This window comes from Lithobates pipiens, unplaced genomic scaffold (assembly GCF_037356315.1).
Source record: "Lithobates pipiens isolate NorthernLeopardFrog02 unplaced genomic scaffold, aLitPip1_a1.2 Scaffold_16, whole genome shotgun sequence".
Lineage (NCBI taxonomy): Eukaryota > Metazoa > Chordata > Amphibia > Anura > Ranidae > Lithobates > Lithobates pipiens.
In genome coordinates this window covers 56,237,328-56,257,512 of record NW_027507748.1, presented here as the reverse complement: position 1 = coordinate 56,257,512, position 20,185 = coordinate 56,237,328, and the positions used below count along the sequence as shown (strand labels likewise).

General features: G+C 46.4%; 1 protein-coding gene across 2 annotated transcripts in view; it reads right to left on the bottom strand.

Moving 5' to 3' along the window:
- Positions 1-19,435, bottom strand: part of SETD4 (SET domain containing 4) — a 47,392-nt gene extending 27,957 nt beyond the window's left edge. Inside the window, exons 1-5 of one of the 2 annotated variants that reach the window (XM_077479927.1) lie at positions 19,270-19,431; positions 13,233-13,368; positions 5,308-5,425; positions 3,397-3,492; positions 2,424-2,461 (exon numbers count right to left, since the gene is read on the bottom strand). In XM_077479927.1, coding sequence (XP_077336053.1) covers positions 2,424-2,461; positions 3,397-3,492; positions 5,308-5,425; positions 13,233-13,271 — 291 coding nt within the window. In that variant the 5' untranslated portion in view covers positions 13,272-13,368; positions 19,270-19,431. Of the gene's footprint in view, positions 1-2,423; positions 2,462-3,396; positions 3,493-5,307; positions 5,426-13,232; positions 13,369-19,269 lie in introns of both variants that reach the window. The other variant, XM_077479928.1, reaches the window with a different exon arrangement.
- Between the last annotated feature and the right edge of the window lie 750 nt (positions 19,436-20,185).

Here is a 20,185-nt window from a genome sequence, read left to right as displayed (position 1 = left end):
TGTATAACACGCACTTTTTCTCCCTGGAAATCGGGTGCAACTAACGTGTGCGTGTTATATGCCGGTATTTGCATTTGGCTGTCCCGGAAGGGAAGAGGAGGGGAGGGGACGAGCGCTGTCAGATTACATAAAGTGAGGATTTCCTGTTTACTTGGCTGTCTCTGTAATAGGAAGTCCCATCTCCTGGACCGGTATTGGACCACTGTTCTGTCTATCATAGGAGCTGTTCCAGGAGGCGGGAATTCATATTACAGAGGCCGCCAAGTAAACAGGAGATCCTCACTCTATGTAATCTGATGTGAGGCTGCAGATGGGCACTGATCAGGCTGCATTGATGGGCAATGATGAGGCTGCAGATGGGCACTGATCAGGCTGCAATGGCAAGGCTGCAGATGGGCACTAATCAGGCTGCAATGGTGAGGCTGCAGATGGGCACTGATCATGCTGCATTTATAAGCACTGGTGAGGCTGCAGATGGGCACTGATAAGGCTGCATTAATGTGCACTGACTTATATTTTGCTTCAAATTTCTTGTTTAAAATTTACGTTTTTTTCCTAAAACCTTCCTCTTAAGATTAAGGTGCATGTTATCGAATAGCCAATATATTTTTTTATATTATATATTTTTTTTCCGCCTCACCTGGGGCTATTTGTCATTTTTCTCAATCTTATCAATTCCTATAAAAGCGCTTGCCCATGGTGGACCTGAGTAGCCTAGCTTTGAGGAAGGGGGTGTGCCCCGAAACACGTCAGCTGTACCCCGTGTTATGGTCCTGCACATGTCCATACACTGTGTGTTTTTAGGGCTTATTGAGGTACCCACTTTTGCAAATTTTTTTAAATCATTAAATTATCATTGGTAATGCACTAGGTGTGTCAGGGGATTAGATGTCCAGGCGCTTCAGCCGTGTTCCTGCGCGCATGCACGGCGGAACAGCGCTTCGGCACATGCGCATTCGTGGCCCGGCGATCCGGGGCACGCACATGTGCACTGGCGCACGCTTAGTGTCCCCCTGGCGGCGTATAAAAGCTGCTCTGGCACACAGATCAATTGCTGGTTTGTCTTCAGCTCCTGCTACTTGAACCTGTTCCTTGCATCTGATTACCCGTTGTGACCCGGATTGTTTTTGACGCTGCTTATCTCCTGGACTTTGACCCTTGGCTTTGTTATACGGACTCTGCTTCTCTCCAGTGTTTGACCCTCTGCCTGTTACCCGGACCTGCCTCTGGTCTCCTGCCCTGACCCTCGGCCCGTGACCCGGACTTGCTTGTGTCTCTCAAAGACACTACATCTCTGCCTGTGTTTGCATCATAGACTGTTAGTGTTTGACCCCCAGCCTGGTTTCCTGTCTGCTACATCTGCCACCCTGCCAGTCTTTGCACTGGTGCTCACCTCCACCAGACCTTCACGCAAGGCTCCTCCTGCCATCTGGGTAGCCTGTGCCTCTTTGTGCCATTTGCTCCCTGTACCACCTCCAGGGGGCAAACTGCGCTTAGTCGCTCTCGGCATCGGTAAGTACTTCTCTGAGAGTGCGCGCGCCTTCCATTTTGTTTTCCTTGTATGGACTTACACATATTTATAGTAATTGATTTTTGATTTTATGTAATGTTTGCAAACCCTGTGTCCAACCCAGTACTAGAAAGGTGTATCTAATAAAGTAGCCAGTGAATGTGTATACCAGTGTTTCTCAACTCCAGTCCTCAAGGTGCCCCAACAAGTCATGTTTTCAGGCTTTCCATTATTTTGCACAGGTGATTTGATCAGTTTCACTGCTTTAGTAATTACCACAGCCGTTTTATCTGAGGGAAATCCTAAAAAACATGACCTATTGGGGCACCTTGAGGACTGGAGTTGAGAAACACTGGTGTATACACACATACATACAAATAGTATACAGATATACACTATATGGCCAATAAGGACACTTGAACAATACACCTAAGTTGCAGTTGCTTGTTGGTCGTTCCATTCCAAAACCATAGCCATTGTTGCCCCCTCTCCCCTCCATTTGTGGCTATAACATAAGGCTTTCCACCAGAGTGTCTCTGTAGAAATGTGTGTCTATTCAGCCAAAACAGCATTTGTAAGGTCCTGTATTGATTCTGGTCTAGAAGACCAAGCTTCAAATTTAATCCCAAAGGTGTTCAGTAGAGTTGAAGTCAGGGCTCTGTGCAGATCACCCCTAGTTCCTTCACACCTAACTCAATCAAACCAACTCAACCATCAAACCATGTCTTTATGGAGCTGGCTTTGTGCACCTGAATTTAATAACGTGAAAAGGTATGTACATATATATATATATATATATATATATATATATATATATATATATATATATATATATATATATACACACTATATATAAAAAAAAAATAGAAATATTAAACATCTTCTAAGTAGTGTAACAATATCAACCACAAACCTGCAGTAGATGTGTTGTCATCAGACCCCTGCCAGTATCTAAAAGAAAAAAAAATGAAATGAAAAAGATGCCATGAGATGAGATCTCCCAAAACAGTAGAATCATTTCCTGAATATTGCTGTTTGAGCAGTTGGGTAGGGAAGCAAAACAAAGGTGAGTATAGGCTGCTAGGAAGGGTGGCATTAAAGATAACCTGTTATTTGCCCTGCATAAAGAAAGTGCAGGTTTTACTTTAAGTCCACACCTCTCAAAGACCATTTTATGGTCACGCCACAACACCAAGGCAAACCGTTCTAAGGCTTCCTTTCCCTACACCAATCTGTCCAGCTATCTCCTATTCTGTCCAATTTTCGGGGATTCCTGAAACCCCCTTTCTTCAGAGAGGCCTATCCTGCCCCCATCTAACAACTGTATATCAAGTAATATAATGTGTAATAACTGTGGGTAGGGTCGCCACTTTTTCTTCAAGCCAAACCCGAACACTTTAGCGGCACATAGCAAAAATATATATTTTTTTAGCATACACTGACTATAGGATTGTAACAGACCCGGGACACCTTTGGGTGCTCCAAAGAGAATAGTAACGTGGCATGCATAGTGCCCCCTCACCCTCCTATGGGGCCCTATTCTGAGCCACATTCCTGTCTGAATATTGTGTCCGGGTTTCAGGTGGACTGAAACCTGAACACATGATTGAAAACCCGAACTGTCCGCAACCCTATGTGGGGCATGAGCTGATAGAGAAAGTCCCTCTCCATCAGCTCATCCCCCTCAGTTATAACGTTTTATATCATGTGACCCTTCCTTTTTAGATTGTAAGCTCTAATGAGCAGGGCCCTCCGATTCCTCCTGTATTGAATTGTATTGTAACTGTACTGACTGCCCTCATGTTGTGAAGCGCTATGCAAACTCTTGATGCTATATAAATCCTGTATAATAATAATTCCCACTGACGAGCACCTGAAAATGTTACCTGGAAAATGTGCTGTCCTCAGCTGGCTGTCACAGAAGCCCCTGTCCTTCAGCCATTTTCTCAGCTGAACGTACTGGATGTCACAGCTTTGATTCACTACAAGAAGAAAGATTATATGCATGATGTAAAAAGTCATTTGCAGTGCTGGGACAAGATCACCTGGTGCCCAGGGTGAAGATGGAAAACTGCGCAGTGTCTGTAATCCTCATATGAACTGAGCAGAATAGATTAATTAACCACTTGAAGGATTTTACCCCCTTCGTGAACAGTCCATTTTATATAAAAATGCGCTACTTAAACTAGTAATTGCACGATCATGCAACATTGCACCCAGAAATTTTTTTATATTTTTTCACACAAATAAAGCTTTAATTTTGTGGTATTTGCACATCACTGTTTTTTTTTTTTTTTATCATATGAATGAAAAAATATCATGCTTATGACGTCCAGCAGGATAACATGCTGGCGCGCGCCCACGGGGGTCAGTCTGACACACTGCATCTCCGATCGTAGTAAGGAGCTTCTGACAGAGGCTTCTTACCACGTGATCAGCTATGACCAATCACAGCTGATCAGCACGTGAACCAGGAAGTGCCGGTAAGTGGCATTCCTTGGTTCACGCTGACAAGGAGAGACGATTGGCGGCTCTCCCTGTCAGAGGGGGGGACTGAGCTGATAATCAGCACATTGATTATCAGCACACTCCCCCCCCCCAGATGTGCCCATCAGCTGGCAATTAATGCCCATCAGCTGCCAGTCACTGCCCCATCAATAAAGTCTGTCAGTGCCAAAGTGCCAATCAGTGCTCACCACAGTGCCAGAGCCCACCCCAGTGCCAATCAGTGTCCGGCAGTAACACCTGTCAGTATGTCATCATCAGTGCCATCTATTAGTGTCCATCAGTGCCATCTGTCAGTGCCAATAAGTCCCCATTAGTGCTGCCTGTCAGTGCCCATCAGTACTGCCTATCAGTGCCCATCAGTTATACATATCAGTGCCACCTTATCAGTGCCAACTCATCAGTGCCAACTCATCAGTGCCAACTCATCAGTGCCAACTCATCAGTGCCAACTCATCAGTGCCAACTCATCAGTGCCTCTGAGTGAAGGAGAAAACAAAATTGTGTGACAGAAACCAAGAAAAACTTATTTTTTTCAAAAATTTCAGTTTTAGCAAAAAATAAAAACCACAGAGGTGATCAAATACCACCAAAAGAAAGCTCTATTTGTGGGAACAAAATGATAAAAACGTAGTTTGGGTACAGTGATGTATGACTGTCATTTAAACAGCGACAGCGCTGACAGCTGAAAATTGTCCTAGGCAGGAAGGGGGGAAAGTGTCCGGTATTGAAATGGTTAAATATGCCTAAACACGTCTGAAAACCATGGCTTTAGTCACATTTTTATGCTGCATTTCTCCTATCAGGAGAAACCATTTCAGAAGAGGATAGCGTGCATGAGGCTTAGGCTGGGTTCACACATATGCGAATTGGATGCTGGTTTTCCCGCATTCCATTTCGCATGACAGGCGAGTTTGAACGCCTCGCAAAGGAGCGGGATCACACAGGTCCGAGGCGGCCGTAATTCGCATTCAAAAAGGGTCCTGTCCGTCTTTGGGTCTGATTCAGGTGCGAATTTAGGCGAAAAATTCAGGCCTGATTCGCACCTGAACCGGTAAACAGGGACGTACTGGCCACCAGGCACAAACCCGCGGTTGCACATATGTGAACCCGACCTTAAGGTCAGGCATCTGCAGAAAAGTAGACCAGTAAATAGGGTAGGAACCTTCTGGTGTGCTTATGAAGGCATCAGCTGCCAAATCATGGTGTGATGGATCACACTCTCTTAGTTCTCCTCTTCCCACTATAAAATCTTTGGAATGAATGGAAGAAAACAGAGCTTGTCCTTCTACCTGGAGATACTTCCATGTGTTTCCGTTTCCTCCGTCGGCCCGTGCGTCCTTTATTCTTCCTCATATCGACTCTACAGGGTAGACATATAGACTCCACATAGAAGAACCGCTGACCAGCCTGAAATGCACAACAGATTTTATTTCAATATATATTACTACAAGTTAAAGTGTTACTTTGGGGAAAAGAAAACCAAACTGGCGAACAGGCAGGATTTATAATACAGAGGAGATATTAAAGTTGCCTGTCTGACCACCTGAAACTCTAAAGTGATGACCTATAGGGGGCTGTCACCATTTCACAGGTACATGCAATTTTAGCCGCTTCAGCCCCGGAAGATTTTTCCCCCTTCCTGACCAGAGCACTTTTTGCGATTCCGCACTGCGTCATTTTAACTGACAATTGCACGGTCAATGCAACGTTACATCAAATAAAATGGATGTCCTTTTTTTCCCCACAAATAGAGCTTTCTTTTGGTGGTATTTGATCACCTCTGCGGTTTTTATTTTCTGTGCTATAAACAAAAAAAGAGAGACAATTTTGAAAAAAAAAAGCAATATTTTTTTACTTTTTTTTGCTATAATAAATGTCCCCAAAAAATATATAAAAAATTATTTTTTTCCTCAGTTTAGGCCGATATGTATTCTTCTACATATGTTTGGTAAAAAAAATATTAATAAATCACAATACGTGCATATTGATTGGTTTGCACAAAAGTTATAGCGTCTACAAAATAGGGGATAGATTTATGGCATTTTTATTATAATTTTTTTTATTAGTAGTAGTAATGACGGTGGTCTGCGATTTTTATCGTGACTGCAACATTATGGCGAACAAATTGGTCACTTTTGACACTATTTTGGGACCATTGTCATTTATACAGTGATCAGTGCTATAAAAATGCACGAATTACTGTATAAATGACACTGGCAGGGAAGGGGTTAAATACCAGGGGGCAATGAAGTGATTCTAACTGTGGGGTGGGTGGGCTACCACTGACATGACAGTGATCACCGCTCCCGATGACAGGAAGCAGTAGATCTCTGTTATGTCACTAGGAAGAACAGGGAAATGCCTTGTTTACAAAGGCATGTCCCCGTTCTGCCTCTCCGTGACATGATCGCGGGACATCAGCGGACATTGAGTCCGCGGGACCCGCGGGCACGGTCACGCTGTACATGGCGGGGGGCGTGCCCAGTAGCCCCGCTAATTAAAGGGGACATACAGGTACTCCCATTTGCCCACCGCTGCCATTGTGCTGATGTATATCGATGTGCAGCAGTTGAAGAAGAACTCCGGGGAAAATTTTATTTTCCCATGCAGTGGAGCTGTGCCCACATGGCATGGATTGCAAGACCGATCCCCGTTGCCCGCCCCCCCACTGTTCCTGAGGTCATCACACCCGCAGATCAGATCTGAATGTGAGGACAGCAGGAACAGTCCACCACTGGACATGAAGGAACACTGATTTCTGGAGGATCGAAGGACTAGGTACATACAGCTTTTCCTTGCACTCCTATACAAAACGAGACGTTAACAGAGCCCCACTGCACAGGAGAATAAAACATTTTCATGGAGCTGTTCTTTAAGACTTAAAAACGTATTAAACCAAGAGCAAATATCTAATATATTGCAGCTTACTAATCATTAAATGTGGTGGCTACATCAGTTTTCTTTCCTTTGGATTCTCCCCTATGTTTTATCCTGGTGATTTGGCCAGTAACACACCTCCTGTTTTCGTGAGACACAACTCTGGAGGAATGAGAACAGGAGGCACAGCAGACAGCAGCGTATACAGTCTGGGGGGGAACTTATTGGATGTATTAGCAGATTTAGATACAACACATTCAAACCAAACTCCAGCTCACGCTTTATATACAGCAAGAAAAACGTTTTCTTCTGGGATAAAGGTTTTGCATGAATAAATAAAAGCTTATCGTTGTAAAAACACCACTGCCAGTGTTAAGTGGTGTGTCTCATCCATGTAAATTAATATATTCTGCTGGAGAGCTTGAGCTTGTGAAAAACAACAGACTTGGTAGCTGGTTTACCAGAATAAGATAGCAGAAAGAAAGCCTTAAAATATAAACAAATGCAGCCACCACATCTAATGGCCTGTACACATGATCGGACATTCCGACAACAAAATCCATGGATTTTTTCCCGATGGATGTTGGCTCAAACTTGTCTTGCATACACACGGTCACTAGGGATGAGCTCCGGCATGTTCGCATACTCCACGTGCAGAGCCCGCCAGGAAGTCGGCTCAGCTCTGCGCTAATCACAGGCAGTGAGACATTTCCCGATCTCTGCAGCCGCGGATCGGGGCAATGTCTCACTGCCTGTGATTAGCGTAGCGCTGCATCGACTTCCTGGCGGGCTCTGCACATGGAGTATGCAAACACGCCAGAGCTCATCCTTACCGGTCACACAATGTTGTTGGAAATTCTGAACGTCAAGAACGCTGTGACCGTACGACGAGCTGAGAAAATTGAGTTCAATAGCCAGTACAGCTCTTCTGCTTGATTCTGAGCATGCGTGGACTTTTGTGCATCAGAATTGTGTACACACGATCGGAATTTCCGACAACGGATTTTGTTGTTGTGACATTTTTGTGTGTCGGAAATTCCGATGGAAATTGTCCGATGGAGCCTACACGCGGTCAGAATTTCCGACAAAAAGCTCCCATCACTTCCGGTTCCGGCGCCGCATGTGCTAGCTGCGCCTTCTCACAGCTCCCGCTCCGGGCTCCCTAAATCGGCCTAAAAATTCGGCCTGAGTGGCCCCTCAGCCCAGGCATCATCTCCGGTGGCTCCCCCTCACCGTCCGGGCACAGATGGACCGATTCGTGGAGAAAACCGGCACCCGTCCGTACGCGGCCGCGGCTGCCTCGTCGGACAGGCAGCAAATTGAGCCCCCGGCTTCGGCCTACACCAATGCTGGAACGAACGCACAGGTGTCTGACATGGAGGTTAGTTGCGCTGCCGCTCAGGCTCTCCCTTCCTCACACTCCGCTCCGCTCCTCCCCAGGGACAGAATCCCTCACTGGCTCAACACCAGGCCCCACCAGTGGTCACTCTTCCCCACAGTCCCTCCGGGGATGAAGGCCACACGCATCGCATTGCACAGGCCGTGGCGGCTCTCCTCACCCCCATGATAGCAGCCTCTGTGGAGAAGGCGGTCAACGCTGGCATGCAACAGCTGAAAACGCAACTTACTGAACACACTACCAGACTTAACGAACTGGAACACCGTGTATCAGAGGTAGAGGATGAACTCTACCAAGCTCAGGCCACAGAACAATCCCAAGATAAAACCAACCAGTTCATCCTCCAAAAATTAGAAGACCTGGAAAATAGGTCCAGACGGAGCAACCTGCGTTTTGTCAGCATCCCTGAGTCGCTCCCTGCAACTGCCCTATCGGAGTTTTGCTCCAAACGCATTCCAGAAGCCATGGGCCTACCGGGCCCTTTTACGGTTGAACGTGCTCACCGTATGGGTTCCTTCAATGCCGAACGAAAGTCCCCTCGTCCCATCATTGCGAAATACCTCAACTATGCTGACAAGTCGCTCATTCTCCAGAAATTCAGGCAGTCTCCTGACCTCTACATTGATGGGGTTAAAATACTCCTTTTTGCTGACTATTCCATCGATGTCTCCAAGAGGAGGAAGGCCTTCCAGCCAATCTGCTCCGAATTGTTCCAGCAACAAATAAAGTTTACTCTGGCCTTCCCGGCTACCTTACGGATAAAGTCGCCTAAAGGAGACCAACTTTCTTTCCAAGACCCGTCGGAAGCGGAATCCTACCTTAATTCGCTCAGACCGGACTTGCACCCCCATATGCCTTCCAAATCTGGAACCAACCTCCGCTCTCTGGATCAACGCAGCCCGCGCAAAGATTCTCCTAAACGTTTCAGGCCTTCAGCTCCTGATCATCGGAACCGCAACACCCTACGCTGATCTCCATTGGCTCGCCCATTGGACTTCCACCTCTCTACCTCAGGTCGTATGACTTGGTTCTTTTTTCTCATGTGTTTTCCCTTTATTTGCTTCTTCCAGAGCAACTGATTAGTCTCCACCTGAATTTGCAGCCCTCCTGCTGCAGCCGGGATCTGACTTTTTGCTTCCGGCTCCCTGCTGGACTAAAGGGGTCTGTCTTGTCCCGGGCTTAGCCCCCCCCCCTGGGGATAGTAGCTAACCATACTTGGTAGCCAACTCGGTCGGTATCTCTAGTCTATATTACATGGCCCCTTATCATATTATATTTTATTTTATTTGTACTTGTTGTTAGATCCTTTTTGGTTCAAAGTTATCTCTCTTGTTAAGTTATGCCATACAGGTATTGCTATGATCTATGTTAGACTTGTGCCTTGTCTCTTCCACAGGAGTCCACTGTGCACCGTTCCCGGCCATCTCCTATCATGAGGACCCGGTCCAAACTGCTCTTATGTCCTTCCAGTGGCTCTCGGGTACTCGGGCTATGCTGACATCCCTTTTTGCACAGGGTCCCGTGTGGGGAGCAGTCTCGCACAGTGTTCTCATGCGGAAAAAAGTGAAGCTTGCACTAATAGATGTTGTAATTTGTATAATGTTCCTTCCCACCCTGACCTTTTTGTTTTTCCTCCCCCTGTCCCCCTCCCTACCCTGCCCCTCCCCAGGTGCCCTTTGCCTGTGGGCTGGTTGCCTCTATATTGAATTAGCCCCAACTAATTACTTCGTATGCCTTCCCCTTGATGAAACAATGCTCAAATGGCCTTTCTGATTATTCCCTTTTCACTGTGATCTCTTAGGGTAGTTTCCTGGAATGTGAAGGGTCTCCGTTCTCCTCATAAGAGAATGAAGATCCTTCGCCACCTTAAACGATTAAAGACTGACATAGCCTTGCTACAAGAAACCCACCTCCCGGCTTCTGATTTCCATCATATGCAGAAACTGTGGGTGGGCTCAGTATTGGGCTCAGAATCGGTTGGTCGCAAAGCAGGTGTTTTCCTCCTGATCCACAGGAACCTCCCCTGTTCCGTTATCTCCACTCACACAGACGACCAAGGGCGGTTTCTTTCGACGCGAGTAAAAATAGGGTCAAAGGAACTCATGATCTCCAATATATATGGCCCCAACAGTCCCTCTAAAGCCTTCTATTGTCAGTTATCCACTTGGCTCCTTGATGCCTTACATATTCCTCATTTAATTGGTGGGGATTTTAATGACATCATGGATCCGGCGGTCGACAGATCCTCCCCGAAGACCCCCTCCTGTAATCCCTCTCAAGCCACCCTCTCCCCTTTGGCCTCTACTATAGAGTCACTACACCTCACAGATATCTGGCGTCTATCCCATCCGATAGATAGGGAATTTACTTTCTATTCTAACCCCCACAAAGTCCTGACCAGGATAGACTATTTTTTTTGGCTCCGATAATCTTCTTCCCCTGATCTCTGAATCGGAGGTGGGGGACATAGCTATTTCCGATCACGCCCCCATAGCTCTCACTTTGGATCGTCTAGATCTTCCGCCTCATCCCAACATTTGGCGCTTCCCCTCATTCCTGCACGGCAACACTGACTTCAAGGCCTATATGGAACGTTCCCTGGCCAACTCCCCCCATCTGGGTGACCCCAACCTCCTTTGGGATGCTGGCAAAGCATTCCTGAGGGGTCGTATCATTTCCTATGCCTCTACTTTTAAACGCCATGCCATGATCAAGTTTAAATCAGCCAGTACTCGTTTGCACAAAGCTCAAATCTCCCTCAACACCTCTACCTCCTCTGCGGACAGAGATGAATGGGCTGCCGCCAAATCCTCCTTTGACGCTTGGGCCTCTACCCTTGAGCTCACTAAAAAAGCACATTTTGACGCCACCCTACACAAGTTTGGCAACAAGTCCGGAAAGCTCCTCTCCAGACTCTGCAAAGGCCCTACCCGGCCGACTCACATTACTTCCCTTCGGGACAAGTCGGGGACTATCCATTCCACCCCCCCCCCCGCCATCAATAAGACCATGTTGGAATTCTACTCAGCCCTCTATGGCCCAGATCCGATAGATGAGCCTACCGCCCGCTCTTTCCTTGACAAAGTTCACTTACCTCACATCTCCCCCGCCCAGCTAGAATCCTTGAACTTCCCCATCACCTTAGCCGAAATAGAACGCACCATCAAAACCCTTCGCCCTTTCAAAGCCCCAGGCCCTGACGGGTTTAACGGCGAGTTCTACAAAACTCTCCTTAATATTACTGTACCCATAATGCACTCAGTTTTCTCTGGCATCTGGTCGGGAGGTCCATATTTGCCCACGGGTAACCAAGCTATTATCAAACTTCTTGCCAAGAAAGGAAAGGACCCCTTGGAACCAGGTTCCTACAGGCCCATCTCATTGCTTAACCTGGATGTTAAAATCCTATCAAAAATCGTGGCCTCTAGGCTGGCGGACATCCTCCCTGACCTCATACACCCTGCCCAATCCGGTTTTGTTAAGGGGCGCACGCCCACTCTGTATATACGTAAGGTGCTCTTGGCCCTTGAACAAGCTAAACGGGACCCAAAGGGGGATTACGCCATCATTACCCTGGATGCAGAAAAAGCCTTTGATAATGTAAGTTTTGATTGGCTCTCACTGTCCCTCACCAAAATGGGTTTCTCGGGTCCCTTCTGTCATCTCATTAATTCCATGTATTCGACCTCCTCAGCCAGGGTGGTGGCAGCGGGACTCCTCTCTGAGGAATTTCGCCTCCACAAGGGTACTAGGCAAGGCTGCCCTCTGTCCCCCTTACTATTTAATATCGCCCTAGAACCCCTCTCCAGATATCTCTCCCAGGTCACTCCCTTGCGAGGCATCTCTTTTGGATCTTTTGAGCTCCGTACATCTCTCTTCGCAGACGACATCCTCATTTTCACCTCAAATCCTGCTGCTGACATTTCACACATTAGAAATATCTTTGACACCTTCAGGTTATGCTCAGGGCTCCGAATCAACTATGCCAAGAGCGAAATCCTTCCTATTGGTACCCACCCCTCACCCCCTTGGACGCACAAAAACCCTTTTCCAGGTGGCTCCGACGCATATCACTTACTTGGGAATAAAGATAGGGAAATTGCCCTCCTCCCTTTACCACCTCAACTTCCCCCCTCTTTTTACTACTTACTCAGGAGTTGTCTAACTGGATGGATATCCCCTTGTCGCTCCTGGGAAGGTGCCACCTGGTCAAAATGATTAGCTTTGCCAGACTATTATACCCTCTGCAAACTATTCCTTTATTGCTTAAACATAAAGATGTTTTGGCCCTTAACTTGCAAATCTCCAAATTCTTATGGCATGGCAAAAAGCCCCATATAGCATTCAAGAAACTGCACCTTCCTAGGAGTGAAGGGGGTATTAGTTTACCTCATATTAGAATGTATAACCTTGCTTGTTTACTTAGGACTAGTCTTGATTGGATTGCTCAACAATCACGTCACTCTAACTTTACTCTGGAATCCGCTATGGCTCACCCCTATTCTTTAGTAGCCCTCCTCCATTGCAGGTGGAAAACGGTCCCTCCCCCGCTTCAGCATAACCTTCTGCTGCGGGACACAGCACTGGCCTGGAGAGAGGTCAGAAAACTCCTCAAGCTCCCGGCTCTCATCTCGTGTCACTTGCCGATCCAAGGGAACCCAGCCTTTCTCCCTGGTCTCCACTACAAATCCTACGAGTTATGGGAGCAACATGGACTCTCCAAATTTTCCACACTATGCAATCCCTCACCTGGGAAACCGCTGCCCTTCTCATCCGTGGCATCTCTGTTCTCCTTACCTGCCTCACACGCTTTCTATTACAAACAATGCATCAGCTTCATCTCCAGCACATGTAAAGCGGATTCTCTGAGATTCAAACCTAGCTTCCTGGACCGTCTGCTTCAATCTGGACAGTACTCCATCTCGGATATATACAAACCTCTCTTATGGGACTTCTCTCCACCGCTCTTGTCTTCATCTGTTGCCAATTGGCGCAAAGACATCTCGGATCCGGGCTTAGTCGAGAAACTCCTGCATGGCCTCCGCGAGGTCCTCCGCCTTACACCTAATGAAACCTGGAGAGAAACCCAGCTAAAAATAGTTCATCGGGCGTATGTCCCTTTCCTCTCCTCGAAATCCAACGTGGATGGAACCCTCTGCCCACTATGCTCGGCTTCCAGACCCTCTCTATCCCACCGATTTTGGTCCTGTTCCTTCATCTCCTCTTTTTGGGATCAGGTTTTAGCCTTTATTCTGGAGATCACCCTATTGAAACTGCCCAAGGACCCCCTCCTACTGATCTTTGGCTACTGGGATCCTATTTTGCTGCCCTGGTCTTTATCTTCAAAGGCCTCTACCCATACAAGAACAGCCGTCCATCCTTCCTCCAGAGATTGGATCCTGATTTGCCTACTCATCGCTAGACGCCTTATCCTCAGGAATTGGATCTCTCCTCAATGCCCAACTATCTCCCAGCTCAAGCATGAATCTCTTGCCCTCCTGTATAGCCACTTTCAGACCGGACCATTTTGCTGGTAAATGACCAGAGGTCTTTTTACACTTTGGCACTGCGCTGCTTTAAATGGTAATTGCGCGGTCATGCAATGTTGTACCCAAACGAAATTTGCGTCCTTTTCTTCCCACAAATAGAGCTTTCTTTTAAAGGTATTTGACTGACTCTGCGATTTTTATTTTTTGCAATATAAACGTAAAAAGACCGCAAATTTTGAAAAAAAATGATATTTTCTACTTTTTGTTATTAGAAAAATCCAATAAACTCAATTTTAGTCATACATTTAGGCCAAAATGTATTCAGCCACATGTCTTTGGTAAAAAAAAAGTCAATAACTGTATATTTATTGGTTTGCACAAAAGTTGTCACATCTACAAACTAAGGTACGTTTTCTGGAATTTACGCAGCTTTTAGTTTACGACTGCCTATCTCATTTCTTGAGGTGCTAAAATGGCAAGGCAGTACAAAACCCCCCCAAATGACCCCATTTTGGAAAGTAGACCCCCTAAGGAAATTGATAAGTGGCATGTTGAGCCCATTGAATATTTTATTTTTTTGCCTCAAGCGATTGAATAATGACAAAAAAAATCTTTTTTTTTTTTACACAAAGTTGTCATTAAATGATATATTGCTCACACATGCTATGGGCATATGTGAAATGACACCCCAAAATAAATTCTGCTGCTTCTCCTGAGTACGGGGATACCACATATGTGGTACTTTTTGGGAGCCTAGCCGCGTACGGGGCTCCGAAATCCAAGCACCGCCTTCAGGCTTTCTAAGGGCGTAAATTTTTGATTTCACTTCTCACTACCTATTACAGTTTTGAAGGCCATAAAATGCCAAGATGGCACAAAACCCCCACAAATGACCCCATTTTAGAAAGTAGACACCCCAAGTTATTTGCTGAGAGGCATGTTGAGTCCATGGAATATTTTATATTTTGCCACAAGTTGCGGGAAAATTACAAACTTTTTTATTTTATTTTATTTTTTCACAAAGTTGTCACTAAATGATATATTGCTCACGCATGCCATGGGCATATGTGAAATGACACCCCAAAATAAATTCTGCTGCTTCTCCTAAGTATGGGGATACCACATATGTGGGACTTTTTGGGAGCCTAGCCGCGTACGGGGCCCCGAAAACCAAGCACTGCCTTCAGGCTTTCTAAGGGCGTTACAGTTTTGAAGGCCATAAAATGCCAAGATGGCACAAACCCCCCCCCCCCAAATGACCCCATTTTGGAAAGTAGACACCCCTAAATTTACGGGTACACTAGTGAGACTAGGTAATAAATGGCGGGTGCCCTGAAACTATAAAAAAATAACTAACCAACCAGCGTCACCTGTAACAGTTATATGGTGATCACTGGTGAAAGGGTTAACTAGGGGGCAATCAGGGGGCTTTATGCGGTAGTATATGGGGGTCCCCGGAGCTATAAAAAGCTGCGGCGAACCTAAATACCTACCTGCCTAACTAGCGTCACCTGTGACACTAATACAGCGATCAGAAAAACGATCGCTTATTAGGCTGGGTTCACACTGGAGCGATGCGGGAACGCCACGAATCCGCGGCGGGTTCCCGCATCGCATGCCTCCCGGCGGCAGTTCACACTGCCCTATGCGAACTGCTGGGAGTGTCAGTGAAATGTTAATGACACCCCCAGATCAGTTTGCATATCGCAGTGCGATCTGCAAACTCGGATCGCATGGTGTGAACACCCATGCGATCCGATTCTGCTGCGGACCAAAAAAAGGGTCCCGTGCGAATTTGCGGCGGGTGCGGCGAATGGCTGAACTCGAATCGCAGAGATCGGATGTGATTTGCACTTCAGTGCGGTGCGAATCACATCCGTTCTCATAAACCGCTGCAATGTGAACCCAGCCTTAGTGACACTGGTGACGGGGGGTGATCACGGGGTTAAACCTTTATTGGGGGGGTTAGGGGGGTACATTAGAACTAAAGGGGGGCTAACCCTAACTGCCCTAACAGTTATTACAGTCACAAATGACACCAATGCAAAAAAAAAAAAAAAATGCATTGGTGTCACTGTGACTGGGGGGGCAGGGGTAATTGGGGGGGTGATCGGGGGGTAAAGGGGGGGTGCGAGTGTGCCTGGCATGTTCTACTGTGAAGTGTCGTGTTGGTGCAACTCACCGATCCTCTCTCCTCGGTGCCGGAACGAAAAATACCGACACGAGGAGAGATTACATCACTTCCTCTGCCTGTGTTTACATTACAGGAGAGGAAGTGATGTCACGAAGGATTTCCATTCGTCGGGAGCGATCGCGAGGGGGTGGCCATGAATGAATGGCCGCCCCCTCATCCCGGATCGCTCCCGACCGCCGCAGGCACCGGGGGGGGGCCCGATCGGGCCCCCCACCCGCGGGAAGGCAGGGACTTAAATATACGCCCATATGCCTGCCCGTGCCATTCTGTCGACGTATATCGTCGTGCGGCGGTCGGCAAGTGGATAGAGAACATCTCCTTACGGACTTTAAAGGTACCAGATCCCGTTTTTTTCTCCGATGGCAACCATTTATTTCTTCAGCCCTCTCTTCAGACGACCAACGAGTTTTTCCTACTCTATCCTTCTCCTTTGATGATCCGATCTCTGAAAAATAGCAGCCACCCATGTTTCCCTCTGCCCATTGCTGTCTCTGGTTGTCGTTTCAACACTCTTTGCATATCTTTGGGACTACTCCATTAGGACTTTTCTCCATTTGGCAACCCCCCCCCCCCCCCTTCCCTGCCTTCCCTGTTCTCCCCAGTTGTAACCTTTTCTATCATGTCAATCGTTTCCCGCTTCTCAGTGGTTAGTACACAGATCCATCCAGTTTTCTATGCATCATTTATTTGCCTAGATACGGTATTCTAGTATTGATTATGTTTTCGCAAAAAGACTACTTTGGTCTCACTAAATGAGCTTTCTTGTGCTACTCAGGCTATTTATCCTTCTATGTGGTTAACTTCTCTGGCTTGTACTCCAGTCCCGATAATTGTCCTTACGTGCTCTGCTCAGATGATACCCTTTGTGCTTTTCTCTGTTTCATTTACTTCACTGCTGTACTCCCCGGAAAAAGAATGATGGTAACCTGTATAAATGTCTTTTGTTAATTTTCCTCAATAAAAACATGTTTAAAAAACAAAAAAAGCTCCCATCGAACATTTTCCATCGCATTAGAATTGGTAAGCTGTAATATAATAAATGTTTGCGTTTGGGTTTAACACTGCTTTAATATGTTGGGCATCTATTTACTGGGCACAACCTTATCTTTTCTATTTTACCAAAAATTGGGTAATATATTGCGTTCATGTGACCTAAAATTTTGTGTATTTTCAGTTTTGTTTCAGTTTTACCCTTCAGGCTCAAAAGTGTGCAAAAACAGCTTTGTTAACAAAAGGGTTAAGGGTGCAGGGGTGTATCTGCCAGGAGGCAAACAAGGCGTTTTCTTGGGTGGCAATTTTCAGGAGGGGGGTGGGGGGTGTAGAGTTGCTACCTCATCCCTTTAAACCTGAACACATATGAATTACACAGGTTCTGTGGTTGATTAAGGTGGTAATTAAACTCACTCGGTGCCTTATCTGCATTTAATTAGCCTCAGAACCTGTGTAATTCATATGTGTTCGGGTTTAAGGCTGGGTTCACACCGCTGCGGGGGGAGAACCGGATGTGATTCGCACAGCAAATCACATCCGATCTCCGTAGCACTGCGAGTTCAGCCATACAGATAGTATGGCTGAACTCGCAGCTGTCCCGCAGCAAACTCGCACAGGACCCTTTTTTGGGTCCGCAACGGAATCGGATCGCATGGGGGTTCACACCATGCGATCCGATTCCTGTGCGAGTCGGCAGATCGCACTGCGATATGCCGACGGATCTGGGGGTGTCATTAACATAACATTGACACCCCCAGCCGTCCGCATAGGGCAGTGTGAACTGCCGGCGGGAGGTGAGCGATGCGGGAAAACGCCGCGGATTCGCGGCGTTCCCGCATCGCAATAGTGTGAACCTAGCCTAAAGGGACGAGATGGCAACTATAGGAGAGTGGCACTTCCCAGGCGACAGCGCTATAGCCACAGCTGATCACAGGTCGGGGTAAACAGCCAATCACACCGGCCCTTTACCACATGATCATCTGTATCCAATCACAGCTGATCACAATGTAAACACATTTGCCGGATATAGGCATTCCTTTCCTCACGCTGTCACAGCATTAGTAGAGGAGAGAGTCAGTAACCGGCAAGTGTAAAAAAGGACATCTACACTGATCATCAGTGCAGTCCTAACAGTGCCAATCAGTGCCGCCAATCTGTGCCACCTTTCAGTACTGCCAATCAGTGCCGCCTATCAGTGCTACCAATCAGTGCCTGTCAATGCCACCAATCTGTGGTAATCAGAGCTGCCTATCAGTGCCACCAATAATTGCCCATCGGTGCCTTCTCCTCAGTGCCGCCTCATCCTCTGCCCTGCTGACCCCCCCCTGGGCTCTATTGACTATATATGTGGCACTTGGACGAATCATGTCTCATGTTCTGATGAGGAAGCCACAGCTGTTCACTGTGAACGGCTGCAGCTTCCTCATAAGTAGGGATGAGCTCAGGCACGTTCGCATGGTCCACGTGCAGAGACCGCTAAGAAGTTGTCACAGCGCTGTGCTTATCACAGGCAGTGAGACATTGCCCCAATGCGCAGCTGCAGAGATTGGGGCAATGTCTCACTGCCTGTGATTAGCGCAGCGCTGCGCCGACTTCCTGGTGGGCTCTGCGCGTGGAGCATGCCAACATGCCGGAGCTCATCCCTACTCATGAGACCCGAGACAAAAACGGTATACGCGGCTGGGCCGGGACAAATTTAGATGGGAGGGGTGCCAGATTTTAGTCTTGCCTAGGGCAGCACAAAACCAAAATACACCGTTATGCCTGGTATACACAATGAGATTATGGGACGAATGATTGTCTGCGTTTTTTGTTTTTTTTTGCATGATAGTCTCGAAAATTCTCGTATGAGAGAATAAGAATTCAGAAATGATGCCGTGTGTTGTAATGCATTTGTATTTCATTTTCCGACAGCTGTACTGATTAAATGAACATCGTACGAAAAAAAAAAAATTGTGCATTTCCGATCAAATAATATCGCATGAACTGTCCTGATTGGCTCTCAAAAGATCTGTACTAACGATCAGTTTGTCATACGATCGCTCCGAAATCTGCATTTTTCATACGATCTGATCGCGTGTACCGGGCATAAGGGTGACATCACTGATGAGAATGATAGTTTTTCAGAGCCTCCTGTCTGCATAGTCACTTTTATTCAAAACATTTATTTTTCCAGTAGAAGTATTTTCTGTTTGTACGTGGTAAGCGTAAGCTGTGCTGTTTAATTGCTAATGTGCATAAAAGCTGTTATTAACTTGTTTATCCATTTAAAAAGCCAAATTCCCAACCATGCATAGTGTACCTCTTAGACAGGCTATGTCTTCTGTGATGGTGGGGTGCAGAGGGCTCATGTCCGATCACAACACGGCTGCCTGTTGTATACACATTCACTTCTATAGGTACACAGGGTGAGAAGACCACACGTGGGAGACATGCTTCCACTTCCGGGTTGCTGCTCTAAACGTCGCAATCTATTGGTTTTTCAGTCATGACATCCCTGGCACTAGTAACCACTCCTATCTTCTTCTCCTAATCAGAGAGTCCTCAGTGCAGGAGGCGGCCATTTTCCCTGAGCTTTCCACTCATTGACCTGCAATTGTAATAGAAGAACAAATATAAAATAATAGTGATATAAATTTGCTATTTGTATTGTATTATGTACAGTAAGCCTGCAGCACTATTTAAAAAGCAGTCCTTAGGCGTATTAGGCAGTTACCTCACAACATTGCCACCTTTTATTCAAATCAAACCCGAACACATGCAGCGCACAGCAATTTATTATTTTTTACAGTAAATCTATACATATATTTTGCATTTAAATAACATTTCTAATCATATAACGTTAATAACAAGAGTCCCCCTTTACATCAGAATCCGCACAGTTCCCTTTTACATCTGAATCCACAGAGTTCCCTTTCACTGTAAGGGATTCTGCAGACTCTGAGGTAAGGGAGAACTCAGGGGACTAAAGGATGCTTTGGGAACCCTGATTTAATGGGGGAACACTGAGCACTCTGATGTACGGAGAGGACTCTGCTGTAAGGGGGAACATTGTGGCCTCTAGTGTAAAGGGGAACTCTGATGTAACAAGTGATCTGAGAACCCTGATTTTGACATTTTGACATTTACAAATGCAGTAATTTAGAAATTGGATGAAAGGTTTAACACTGGGAAACGCTTTTTTCAAAGATAAAGTGTGTTTTATATACAACTATATA